The following is a 14,199-nucleotide window of genomic DNA, read 5'->3' on the forward strand; positions in this document are numbered from 1 at the left end:
TGAAAATATAAGGTGAATTTGAAGAATCCTGCTCTGATTTACTGTCATCTGGGGTTTTTTCACCTGCAAAAAGCTAAAAATATTTATTTGAAATAAAAATGCCATTTGAATGCTTTAAGAAAAATAAATAAATGAATAAAACATTTTGTGATAAACAGTAAATTCCAAACAGCCCAGTCACCACACAGTGAGCAGATATACTGTGATCAGATATTAGATGTTTTGTTATTGTGCAAATGTCTACTGAGTTGTTTGGATGAAAGAACTTGCTCTGTTTAAAACATTTGTCACAGACTTCCTGTTTATGCATCGTGATTCGTCATCCCTTCAAATGCATGTAAACGGTCTGTGCTACATCTGTGGTGGCACAACAGTATGCAAAATTAAAGATTATTTTTCAACTCAGCCTTGAAAAATATGTTTTATATCCCTTTCTCTAAAAAAGAACTCCTTTTTCTGAAGCCCAACTCAAGTTTTTCACAATCTTTGAGCCAGAAGAACATTTTACCAAAGAGTGCACTGTTTACGTCCTGCAGACAGGACACAACAACAAGAAGTGAATCTCACTCTCAATTCTCATTCTCAATTTCACAGAGCTCACACAACTAACAAAGGCTGTCCTCTCTTTAATAGTGCAGTTTCATTATTTGTATCTTCCCATATATGTACTTGTGATATTCATTGTATTTTAGTTTGTCAATCATTTCATCACACCTTTATGGATGGAAGTTCGTCTGTTGCATATGGCTCGCTTGTGTGTAAATGTGATAAATATGACACTTTGTAAGCATTTGTAAATTAACAGTAAAATACAGGCAGTAACTGTCATCAACAATGTGTTACTGTACTGACACCATGAATACAGTACATCACTGTATTTTCTTGATTTCACACACTTCGAGCAGCACAGTTTGCCAGTAATTAGCACGTTTTTCTGCGTTTTGCTTTTGGAAACATAATTCATAGTTTACAACTGGTCTGACACCACATATACCAAAACATATATTTTATTAATTCTACAGTATTCTATTGGCAGCAAGGTGTTTTGTCAGTAGGCTTTGCTGTAATCTGTCGGCTCCATAGTTTTGAGTAACAATAACAGAAACCGTTAACATGTAAATGCAGAAATGATAGAAAATAACGCCAAAGATCAGTTTCAATGTGACAGCATTTTATTCACAAAATCTCATCTGGAGTCAATTTCCTCCCTTTTATCTAAAATGTGACACATTCCTGTCTTCTCTGAGAGGCTGTTTTTAGACTGTGTATAAATAGCAGGAGAAAATGCCAATTCTACATCTTGCATAAATATAGTCCGGTGTATGAAAAATAACGAATGTATAATTTTGGTACAGTCTGTGATCGAAAATAGAAATCTTTATCCGTCCTCATCGACAATACTAATAGTACAGCTACGATATTGTCACGTTACAACACTTGGTAATTACCTTTACAGCAGTTTCATGCAAAGCAAATCTCATAGGGCATTCAAAGGCATCGAGATAAAGTCCAGTGTCTATTCATTAAACATGATACATGCAGTTTGAACATAATCAGCATGCGGTCCAGTCTGAATAAGTAATGGTAAATCACAAACTAAAGAAACACAGTATATACTTTACGATAATGAAATCTTCTAAAGGCATAGCTCAGTCTTGTAGATGTTTTTCATGCTGTTGTGTGCAGTGTAAAGATATACTGAAGAATGAAATGAGCTCAACTTTGCTCAGTTGATGCATATTTATGAACTCAATGGCACATGTAACAAGAAAGTACATTAGGCTTTAGGCAAATGAATAGATATACAAGTATGTGTTTGTCTCACTTGGTTGAAAAATAAAGAATCACTATAGTTAGAAACAAAACATTTCCCAAAAGGAGTAAACCAGTTACTTTACAGTAAGAAGCATAAGACAAAATAATGTATCTTCCTCTTTGTAATCCTCCATGTCATCAGATGATGCAAACATAATACACAGTACCACAGAACAAGTCGATGGCTGGAGGCTCAGGTAACAGAAAATAACACCATGCAGCCAAAGGTTTGCAACTGAGGTAAGAAAGAATATCGGTAAGAAACATTAAGGAATAAGCTCAAAGCTCTGGTCTACATTCATAATGGCAGCAATCTAAGTGGCAGAGAGAAATCACAGTGATTCCTGTTGTTTCGTAAAGGCATTTGCAAGGGGAGAGTGTGTTTGAGGCAGTTCCCAGATAGATAGATAGATAGATAGATAGATAGATAGATAGATAGATAGATAGATAGATAGATAGATAGATAGATAGATAGATAGATAGATAGATAGATAGATGAAAAGAAAGAAAAAGAAAGAGAGAAAGAAAGAAAAAGAAAGAGAGAAAGAAAGAAAAAAGAGAAACACAATTATGGGAAATTGCCCTTTAGAGTCTGATAGACAGGAATTATTCCTGCTCCTGAGTCTAACACAGTGACACACTTTAGTTTAGTGCATTTTTAAAGCATTAGAAAATCACAGGATGCATATGGGAAAGTCCCATGCGAGTCATTAGAATGGTTAAACATATATGCAACACTTTGTGTGCTTTACTTCTTTCCTGCAGATGTCGTGCTGTCAGCTGACTGATCGTCACAGGACTCTACGCTCTCGATGCACCTCAGACCGTGGCTGCGCTTCGACTTACATCCGAACTTGGCGTTATCGACAGGCCTCACAGTCTCTGTGGACTCTTGTTGTTGATTGGTCTCTGCCTCCTCCTGGTGCTCGGGGCTCTGATCTGATTCCGTGCTCTGATTGGACACAGAGGCTCGACGCGTCTGCTGATAGGTGGAACAGAGATCCTGCCACTTCTTTCGATTGGCATCAATCCCGTCGACCATTGGCTCCAACTTCGTGTTGAGCTTCAGCAGGGCCTGTGCCACACACAGGTTAGTACTCCAGAGAATGCTTTTACATTCATATGAATATTTATCTTTCGACATTAAGAGTTACCTACCTGGTAAAGCGGCTTACAGATCCCATCTATCCACTCCAGCTGTAAGACTGGTAGTTCATCTTTACGATTACGGTCAAATATGGCCTAGAGAGAGGTGATAAGCTTCTGTCATCTATGAAGTGGTCACAGTGAGTATATGCTGTTTACTCAGTATAAAGAGGTTGAAGTCTTGATTACTCACTGCTGGGGTCAACTTCAGCTCAGACCTCTCTCTGTCACCTTGTTCAAAGAATTCACTCGTCACCAGCTCTGCAACCTTGAGACATTCATGCAAATGCATTATGTTGTTCAAACATTCATTTTGATATTAAAACGTGGTTGGGTAGTTTGGGTTTGATCTGTCCTACAGATTGTGTCTCTGGCCAGTTTGAATCCTGACAAAACATGTTTATTACATCATGATTCAGGCACACAGGGAAACATGTCTGAACAAACATTGAATTACAGGCAGGGAATCATCCTGGAGCACATGAACATCGCTGCAGCCTAAAACTATCTAACATACTAATAGAAAATGCAACCAATTTTGACATCTCTAAGCCCTCAACATGAAAGATATGAGATACACTGTAAACAGGACTCTAACCTGTTTGGAGATCTTCCAAGGACGTGTGACGGCACCCAGATCACATGCTGTCATCAGCATAGATCTGTGGATGGTATCAAAGCTTAGTTCTAGCTCTTGTTATGGTCTTCAGATGTAACAAGTTTTTGGTACAGAAAAGTTTTATTTTAACCAAAGATAGACACCTGAGAACTTCTCTGTGTCCTTCATCTGTCCAGCTGTAGTCTCCTGAGAGAACACACTCAAAGAACTTGGTTCTGCGCCTTAGAATAGAGGCAGTCAAAGACACAGAAAATGAAAAATCAAAATCAAAAGAATACAGTTTAAAACAAGCCCTTCACATTTAAACAGGAATTTTGATTACAACTCTTGGAATTGCTTGTAAGAATGTATCAAATAATCTGCACTAAGCTTTGCAATCCATTAAAAAGAAAACTTACTCAAAGTGCAAAGTAAGGTCTGTGGAGAGAATAGCCTGCTTCAATAGTTGCATCATATTGCTGTATTCCTTAGAGCAGAGGTTTGCAAAGATATTGTGACCCTGTAAAAAATCCAACAGCATACACACACAGAGAAAAGCAAGTAAGGATGGTTAGAAGTGCCTCCTCGAAGCCGATGCATTGGCTAAGTCATTGTTCACTGTCAAAGCAGCTCCCATTATCAATGTTAGTTTGCAATATGTACAGACTTTCTCATTCCTCTGTTAAAATAAATCAATATAGAACTCAGTGGTTGATGATGAAATGAAGCAGACTCATAACATCACTATAGCCATCGCCGCTGCCACTTAATCTGGTCTACCAGAGCATGTTGAAACAGTTTTAAGAAAGGGATATGACATTAGACCTTTTATGGAAAACATTGGCTATCCAGAATATTCATTCAGATTAAATTTAACACTTGCAGTTCCTGACCTCACTTTGTAGGATCATGACTGCGTGATTGAAGTGATGATGCTCCAGCGTGGCTGACGTTCCATAGAGCAGAGCCAGAGCAGAACCCGTCCTGCAGGGAACAACAGAGCGGTGAAACTTTCAGTCACCAAGCAGACGACTGTTTGTCGTTACACTTCAGAGTCACTCACTTGGCTTGAAAGGCATTGTTGGTGCCTCGGTGGTCCAAGTCATGACAAAGGCAGCCAACCATCAGGGCCAGTATCTCTGCCTCAGACAGGACATCCTGAAAACTGGCTGTCTGCAGAAGGCAAAGCAGACAGACATCTTCTTATCCGTCCATACAGCAGAGGGATAGAGTAGGATAGGATAGGGCGGGGCAGGATAGGATAAAGCAGTATAGTATAGGATTTTGGGAGTGAAATTAGTTTATTGATGTTTGCGTTCTCTGACCATATCTGATCACACAGGAAAGTTGATCATTTGTCTCTGAGGCTTTACCCAAATTATCCCTCTTTTGAATTCTGTCTTTTCCTCTGATGTTGCCTCCTAATGATGTTTCGTTCAGTGACTGACGGCTGGTTTGTATAATGGTAAGTCCACTGAGACTTTTTCTCTTGACAGGTTTTAAAAATAACCTCAGCATGTTATCCTCCTTGAGGGTCTAAGTTTTGCTGGTGTCTTTTGGTGGAATTTAGCCTTTGCTGTATCAGACAGTTTGACAGTATAGACTAAAAGCAAACACGAGGTTGTGACTCAAAACGTTGGTATGAGAGAAAGTGGAGACACACACATCTTAGAAATCTGGGTCAATTTAGTTTTAAATCTGTCTATTTTTGGGCAAGGATAAAAACTTCAGTTTTAACTTCTTTAACCCCTTAACATCCAATATCCTTCTTTCCTTGCCATCATATAAACAGTGTATATTCTGTATGGGCTTCACTCAGCTCTTCAAGTACTGGGATGTTTATACTGAATTAAATATTTAAACCCAGGACCCGCTCCCCTAAAATTCAGCCTGATATGTTTGAAACTTTTGAGATGTTCACTGGAATTTAAAACTAAAGTTCTGTGGGTTTGAACACAGTTACGACTGAATACACTGCAAAACACACAAATCTGAGTTGACTTGAAGTATCTTGAAACTTACTGTGATCATAAGAAACATGCACTGGGACACATTGAAAGCATGCCTCCAGTTATGGTACACCACAGTCCGATAGTTCTTCCTCACAGTCAGGAGCCAGCGGCATAAAACCTAAAAGAAGATGCATATCCAGGTGATACACATGTATAAATACATACTGATGTACACACATGCACACCTACAGTACATATATGCACACCTACAGTACATATATGCACACCTACAGTACATATATGCATACATATATTCACATTGGTATGTGCATACATACATAAATATTAAATTCTTCACCTCATAGTCAATTTTAAACTTTTGCACAACACCAAGTTCCAGAAACATTCTCAGTGACGCAGTGATCATGGCGTCATTGTCCAAAGAGAAGTCGTTGAAGTGAAACTCATCGATGCCTAACTCACTGCTCAGGGGGATCTTGGCTGCCTTAGGGGGAAAGGACAGAGCTGTCAGTCACACTGTGCCAGCAGGGAGGTTGTGGAGAAATAAAACAAACCGATAGTTTTACTTCATGTTCAACTACTGACAGATTCTATACTTTTAAGAAAGTCAGTAAATCATAATGCAAACATATGAATGTTATTTTCTTGATGTTCTTGCTGAGGTTTACCTTGAGTCTGTCAACTTCTACCTTGGAGCAAGTAGCATGGTAGGACAACATCTAAAAAAACATAAATCAGGCAAAACAGGGAGATTGTAGCAGCAGATAATAAATGTTTGCCAAGAATTCTGATGAAATCAGTTCTTCCCAATTACCTTGTTAAATATACAGGATAACACTTAGTACATATCTGCTTTAGAAAAACTTGTTGCTACTTTTTGTGTCTCCTGACAGAAATATCGATCTGATGAAAAAGCAGACATTATGTGACAGAAATACAGGAGGGTGCATTGGCTTTGATGGGAGTTGGACACATTGGCACATGTATGTATGAATTATTGAAAGCAGCTGAAATATTAATGGGGGAGAAGCAGAACCATGTTTGCTGATAATGTTACGGCTCAGGTTAGATAACGGGCAGTGGAGCAGAACACAGACGGAGACACTGATGAATGTGAGGAGCCTCTGATACGATTAGCATTAATCAACGACACCACTCTCTTACACAACCTACATTCTCTTAGCCACTCATTTTATTATCGATGTCAAGGACTGTGATGACATTAGATTTGAGTTTGGAGAACTGGATTAAGAATAATTTTAAAGAACCAGAATGGCAACCTGGTATTTATCTGTTAATACATATCAATGTTGTTTTTTGTGCAGAGTTCATTCGTAGTCTCATTGGCTGATACATTTTTAAAATGTATTAAAATGTGAAACAAGTTAAATTTTTTGTAGAAAAATCTGTATTTATACTTTGCTTTAAAGGTACAGTGTGTAGAATTTTGTGATATATAGTGTTGAAATTGCATGTTGCAGCTGAACACCCCTCACCTCACCCTCTCCTTCTAAACATGAAAAAGAACCTGTGGTAGCCTTTAATTGTCATAAAAACTCAAAAGGTGTTTAGTTTGTTCAGTCTGGACTACTGTAAAAAACATGGCGGCCTCCGTAGAGAGGACCTCCTCGATGTAAATATAAAGTATTTAAATATAAAGGGCTTTTTCTGGGGTAAAGAAAACTACAATTCATACAATTTAGATGAAACAAACTAGTGAAAACATCATGAGGATTATTCTACATTAAATTTCTGCCAATAGTTCCCTATCTCCTAAATCTTACACACTGGACCTTTAATGCTTTAATATTGTTTAAATACTGGCATACATTTCTGTCATGGTTTGCTCACTGAAGTTTTTAAGTGACTGTAGCAAGAAAATAGCATTTCTTTAAATCCCTTCACCTGTGTATTTTGAAAGAACAGTGATGAAATTGGGAAAATTGGAGGAACCTTAGCATAAAAAAGTTACATTCACAAACAAAGAAACATAATATTGAATTGTGTTCTCTGCAGTGGAGAGATTAGTTTTAATCAACGTGCTGTTGTACTTACATCCAGTGCTACAGACTGCTTGGCCCAAGTCTTCTTAACCTGATTGTACATCATCGTGTTGTTTATTCCAAGTCCACAGAAAATGACGAATGCCTGCAAACAGGAAACACCAGAGGAAACCAAGACATAAATGGAACAAAATTGGCCTCTCCAGTGTAACCATGTACACCAAAACAAAAGTTTGCTCATGCAAATCCTAACTGAGTTCTATGTATTGAACCTCAAACAGTCTCTGATCTGCATCATTGAAAGTCTTCCTGTCCAGTCGGTTCAGAATCTGTGCGACGCCTTTGGAAAAAAAGACACGCATCAGTGACTATGACATGAAAACTGGTTTCCAGTAAAACAAATGGATTGTTTTTGGTCAATGTACCAATTATCTGATGAGTTCGATTCCAGATAGGGACACATAACACTGATCTGATGTGAAACCCTGAGGCCTGATCCGCCTGTAAAGAGAGGAGTCAGTGACTGTGGAGAAAGACTGAGAGCAGTTTATGTTAGAGAGATGAATATCTTTGTGTGCGTGGCTTCAAAGCAAGTTACAGTAACATTTCATCCACAAATATTTCAAATCATGCTGCGCAAAATAAATTCACCAGTGTTTATAACAACTGTACAAATTATAACTTTTTATGTGTGTGTGTGTGTTTGTGTGTGTGAAATCCTTGTGTGAGCTTTAATGGGTCAAACAGGGACAGTGAAAGGTTCAAACCTCAGCATCAAAGCGTGGGTCCTGACACACGTCACTGATGTTAACAGGCAGTCCTGTGGAAGCCACCAGCTCAGCAATGCTGTTATTGATCAGCCAATCAGAACACGACAGCTTCTCCATGCTGATGTGGCCAATAATACAACAGGAAACAAAAGTCAGTTAAACATCCAGAACAACAGCAGTAAATATTGAGTAAAGTTCCCTTTTCTTACTAGAAATGCATCAAAGTGTCATAGATTTGCATGAATTATTCTTATATTCATGTGTATCTGTGCATCTTATGTCCATGTGTACCACGTCTGTTGCTGTTGTGCCCTTCTGAACTAATTAAACCAGTCTGTGTGTGTCCGTCGGTTACACAGTCATTTTTATAACCTTTAAGAGTTTCACCTGATGTCACGGTCCAAGTTGCACAAGGGCGACATGAGTTCAAACGTCTTGGAGAACTTTACAACCTGCAAGAAAAAACAGGAGTTGCCACATCGACTGCATTTAGACACAAAGACAGGAGAGATTTGCACTGGTAAGGAATGAGATGTCTCACAGGTGAGTCGATGTCCTCCAGGAGAAGCACAGAGCAGCGTTCACACTGCAAGAGGGTCAGAGCTCGCTGCATGATCTTCCTCACAATCTTCTCCAGGTCGGTCTGCTCCTCAAACAGGTCGTTGACCACCTCCAGCAGAGCCTGAGGAAAAAAGCATGAACATTAGTCACCAGTGTTCATTAGTAACATCTGTGATTAAGTACTTAAAGATAAAAATATGAAGTTACTATTTAACCTCCATGGGCTATTTAACAAGTAAACATCTTATTTTCCCCCAGACATGTACAATTCGCAACTTCTCACCCTGCTCCTTTCATACTCTTTGCGAGACTCTGAAAACAACTTGGCATTGGAAATCGATATTCCACAGAATGGTAGATACATCTGCAGCACCTGAGTAAAAGTACAAAAAAAGGCAGGAGGTGAAAAGCATGCATAATCTATAAATGTGAGCTATTAATATGCTAAACGAAAAGAGAAAACAATGTGTGGCGATGGGGGTAGAAAGTCATGATGGAGTTGGATGCTTCTCTGCACGAATTCCTCTCCAACAGATTCAAGTATTGATTTAGAGAAAGACATCACTTAAAACATCGAAGGCCTTAAAATGTCCAGATGAGCTGACAGATCACGATGGAGTTTTTCTATTTTCAGCCTCTTTGTTGCTCAGAAGTAGATTCTGAAGTTGCTTTGCCTCGGATATATTTAGTGTTTTTATCTGACTTTCATAAGCACAAAATCATAACATTGCTGCTGCTACTACAAACCTGATTTCTTTGAAGTGTAAATCAGAGAGCACATTGTATGAATTAAGAATAAATGAATTTACGCAACTTTATCCTGCCACCTTGTGGACAAACTGTGACACCTCTGGACATAGGTTAGTGATCTGATTCTTTTTTTACACACTGTGTTTATATGCTTTTGTTGATTTTATCTTCCTGAAATGAGCACATACGCCTTTTAATGACCTTGCTACACACACGAAACAAGAAGCCAACACTATTCACCTCCCAATATATTTGTTGTTCATTAACAAACTGAGAAAACAGATTCACAAGCCGTATGAAATGTAAATAAAGCTATAATACATGCAGATTCTAGTAAACCCATTTGAAGGGAATTGCTCAGGGGAGTATTTGACCATGTATCCAATCAAAATGCATTTCCTAAGTGTGTGTGGTGGTGTGTATGTGTTGCACTGCCAGACATATTTAATGCTCCACACTCAAGTGAGAGGTTGACCTCATCTCTTCATATTTTTCTGGTAATGTGCTTCCCAGGGAACACTTTGCCCCTACTCCACAGCTATTAAAAAAGATTCAAAGTACAAACAGTGTTTTCAGCTGCGTGGCTCAAGCGCTCCTGTGCAAGTGTGTGTATGTATGTGTGTAAGTGGTGCTGGGGATGGAGGGTGGAGGTACACTATGCTCCACAGAAATGCAATTTAAACTCCATCTCTAAAATGCGCCGTAATGTTCAAACTAGAACTTCAATAAACCAGGAGAAGATAATAAAACACATGTGAATGCCACAACCCCCCCTGGTAACATGAATTTGAAAAATGTTTTCCTGCACCAAGACACATTACATCATCCTCACCTTCTCATCATCCTCAGTGAAGGGGGTGCCCATGGGGTTCTTGTTGATTGCTTGCACGACACCTATGACCTCTCCATCACTGTTGCAGATGGCCATGCAGAGGATGGACTGAGTCTTGTAGCCAGTCAACTTGTCTATTTCATCACTGAAGCGGTGATCCTGGAAACAAGAATCACACAAACACACATGTCATTCACATCCATAATCCAACATGAACACATGACAGCTCACCGGATCACATTCCACCTTGCAGCCCTGTATATGACCATATTTTGGCGCCACTGTCAGGGACAATAAATGAGTTGTTTTTTTAAATTTAAACCCAGGGCTCTGAAGGAGGCCTCTTGTTTTTACTATAAGCTGAAAACTATAATACCCCTCATTCCTTGACACATGTCTACACTATTGCAGTAATAGGCCTAGACCTCAGGGGGATCTGCATCATCATGTTGCCTTAGCCTCCCCAGCAGCCCAGGGCCATGATATAATGATGTGGTGCGCAACTGGTAGCGTATATAGACGATATCTAGCTCGTGGGAAGCTGTATACTCCTGCGTTGTTTTTTCTTTGACAACTATAGAGTGAAGTTATTCTTTATTCTGACATAAGTGAGGTAATTAATCGAAGTGTTTGTTCAGTTTCTTTGAGTGGAGCGCGAAGCATCGTGCGCCAAGGTTTCATCTCAGAATGGTGGCACAATTGTTTCCAGCATTGCCCAGAATGAACAGTCTCCTCTGGCAACACAGCAACCTCAAAAACATCTCATTAAAATGTGTTGCACTAATTCTGAACATTCGTGGATACTTTGAATGTGACCAAAGGGCAGCATCGCCTCCAGCAAGGACCCACTGTTTATGTTCATGTTTTGTCCAGATGCTGCAAACACAAATGGGTCATAGATCATTATTTAACATCTTCAGTCTCTTAAAAGATCAGTGAATCTGCCCAACTTTTGTCCAAATATAAAGTGTGTAAATATCTTAATGATGATCATGTGCACCATGCAGGCTCACATTTACCTCATATGCATTTGCGATGTTCACAGTCTCTCCGTGCTCTGCCACATACCCAATGATCCCCTTTCCCCACGGCACCTGCACCTCATTGGAGTTCAGTGTGCTGGAGGATGGTCTGACCGTGGTTCCGGAGTGCACGTCAAAGAATTTGGACACCAGCGTCCTCTTGTGCGCGGGTCCCTCAACGAGGAAAAGCGAACACCTGTCTGCGTCCACCAGGATGCACACGTTGATCAGGATCTTATAGCTCAGGTTCGTCAGGTCCAGATCGTTGGAGATGTCCTTCACTAACTCCAGGAAAAACTCTCGCTCGTTGGTTTCCTTCAGTCTGTATTTGTAATCGATGGCGCTGGATGCGTACTGGGGCACGCTGACCCTGGACTCCAGCAGGGCGCTCAGGATGTGCGCGGTGGTCGGAGGCAGGGAGCTGGCTTTACGCAGGAGCGCACGGCGCCTCATGCTGGACTGGGACTCGTGCTCGCTGAGACTCACGTGCTCGTCGTAGGTCCGGTGCGCGGTGGTGGCTTTGGATCGGGCGAAGTTCCGTCGCAGCTCCATGTGGGACGATCTGCGCCGGAGCCCGTCCGGGTTGCTCGACCAGAGCGGGTCCCTGCAGGCGGCGCCACGCTTCTCCTCGGCTGTGGACACCTTCGACGGCTGATGCTCCTTCAACCACCTGCTAACCTGGTCACACTTCGCCCTGCGGACCAGATACTCCTCGAAGAGATCCGGATGGCAGTCCAGAAACGCCTCTATATCCGAGAAGTCAAATGTTGTCATGGTGAGAGCAGCTGTGAAGGTCCTAGTGAGACACTTCCAGTGTAGATAGAACCAGACTTCTGGTCGAGTGGATGCGGGGAGAGAGGAGGCTGCAGCTGAGCTCGTCAAAGAAGTGATGTCCTCATAACATTTCTTCATTCACCCCACATGAGCTCGTCCATGTTCTCCTCTGAAACACTGGGTACACATGTGGTCAAACACATCCAGTGTATCTGATGCAGCCTGAGAGAGGAGCTACAGCTGTCAGTCAGAGAGATGGAGCTGTGTCTCTGGAGTAGAACAACACAGCGCCTATATATCCTCAGTAGAAAAAAACTGCAGGGCAGAGTGTTCACTCTCTCTCTCCTTATTCTTTGCCACCAGAGACTCTGTGCAGGGCTCCAATCATAACCCAGCACCAATATAATGTTTCATTTTCATTGAACACGCGCAGCCAACACACTATTTTCATATGTAGGCCTATATATACACGTATGTACTTATACTTATACATGTGTGTTGGTATAGATATGACAATGAAGAGAAGAATTGCCTGCACATACTATTGTGGTTAAGACCTTAAGTGCTTGTTCTGCTATGATAGATAGATAGACAGACAGACAGAGCGGCTGTAGAGGTATGTAAACTGCAGCTCTGAAGGTCTAACTAACTCTGAATAACTCAGGGGCACAGGATTTGACTGGATTGATAGAGAAAATGAAAACAGTGAAAGACTATAATGGCACTTAGTCAAGCCCATACCTCTGCCAAGGCCAAACAATCTGACAAACGTCTGTCGAACTCTTGCAGTAAAAAATAAAAGGAGCAGGGAAGATGCCTGACATTCTCTAGAAACTCTCAACACCATATGCGCATCTTGATTTTTTTTACATTAAGATCATAACCACTGCATCCTTGGTGCAGGCAGCAATGATTTATTTTTGCACCACTCTCTCTAAGGTTGCATGCAACTAGAAAAACATCTTAAAATGTCAAAAGAAGCTGCTTGGAAATTATTTGCATCAAAGTATTTCCAATTTGAGAGATAAACACACATGTGTGTTATCACAGGGTGAAGTGGCTTTGCGATTTGAAGATTATAATACTGTTTCTTTCATACTCCCAAACACACACACACACACACACACACACACACACACACACACACACACACACACACACACACACACACACACACACACTCACACACACACAAAAACACCCTCTTTTGTGAAATGTGTTTTTTTAAACATGAAATTAATGGAACATTCTCCAGAGCTGTGTGCTTTGAGGTGCAGGTTCACAGGTTCATCTTTATTCTTTCATTCTCGCTTCACTTGAAAGAAACTCTGTCAGGGAGCCCGTACTCCACTGGTAAGTAAAGTGTTTAATAAAAGTGTTAAAAGTCGAGCTACACCAAAAGCAAATACCACTCAGCAAATCTGGGTTTCGGGCCTCAGAGGATTTAAGGAGTACTAGTAGATTACACAGGTCGTTGGTGCCCAGAGATAATATTTGGGCCTCTAGCAGGTTTTTAGACCAATGGGATTAAGTTAGCAATTTGCAACAAGAATGCAGAAAATAACCAATTTTTCCTCCAGAGAGAGGTGCATTAATTTCTCACTGTATTTCTGATGTTATTGGTGAGGTACCTATATCTACAGATTAAGTTGAATTCCTGCCGGTGTTTGAAACCCTGTGGGCATCAACCTGAATCCGCACAATAACTTGATATTAGGGAAATCACTGCAGGCCGCGGCACATTTATAATGCAGCAGCAGGAAATGTAATCCGGAGAGCGGCAGTTCCGCTGGGGCAGAGCGGGTAATTGGTTACTGGACTTAGCTCAGGCTGCTTGATAGCACTCAGTTGTTTTTGCAGAGACTTTGGACAAGGTCTCGTGGGAATCCCAATTAAAGAGCAGAATGCAGTTTGCAATGTGGGTCTTGTGAGGGTCAACAAACAAGGCTAGGTTT

General features: G+C 40.7%; 1 protein-coding gene across 1 annotated transcript; it reads right to left on the minus strand.

Moving 5' to 3' along the window:
• Positions 1-1,154: 1,154 nt before the first annotated feature.
• pde11al (phosphodiesterase 11a, like) lies at positions 1,155-13,430 on the minus strand. The gene is made up of 20 exons (XM_020092791.2): positions 11,468-13,430; positions 10,449-10,607; positions 9,150-9,239; positions 8,847-8,987; positions 8,693-8,757; positions 8,303-8,423; positions 7,961-8,036; positions 7,808-7,875; positions 7,588-7,680; positions 6,201-6,251; positions 5,870-6,016; positions 5,582-5,689; positions 4,623-4,732; positions 4,453-4,543; positions 3,979-4,079; positions 3,724-3,801; positions 3,560-3,623; positions 3,155-3,229; positions 2,974-3,057; positions 1,155-2,890 (listed from the first exon to the last, which is right to left on the minus strand). Exons 1-20 carry the CDS (start codon positions 12,380-12,382, stop codon positions 2,564-2,566), a joined length of 2,964 nt encoding a protein of 987 aa, XP_019948350.2. The 5' UTR covers positions 12,383-13,430; the 3' UTR covers positions 1,155-2,563.
• Positions 13,431-14,199: the final 769 nt, after the last annotated feature.

This window comes from Paralichthys olivaceus, chromosome 13 (assembly GCF_024713975.1).
Source record: "Paralichthys olivaceus isolate ysfri-2021 chromosome 13, ASM2471397v2, whole genome shotgun sequence".
Lineage (NCBI taxonomy): Eukaryota > Metazoa > Chordata > Actinopteri > Pleuronectiformes > Paralichthyidae > Paralichthys > Paralichthys olivaceus.

Excerpts from the sequence above, each read along its gene's own strand:
- pde11al (XM_020092791.2), bottom strand. The coding sequence starts at position 12,382 with ATGAAGAAATGTTATGAGGACATCACTTCTTTGACGAGCTCAGCTGCA. Across the intron at positions 8,037-8,302 it reads ACCCACGCTTTGATGCTGAG|GCGGATCAGGCCTCAGGGTT; the intron begins GTTTGAACCTTT and ends CTCTCTTTACAG. Across the intron at positions 3,058-3,154 it reads AGCTGAAGTTGACCCCAGCA|GCCATATTTGACCGTAATCG; the intron begins GTGAGTAATCAA and ends ACCTCTCTCTAG.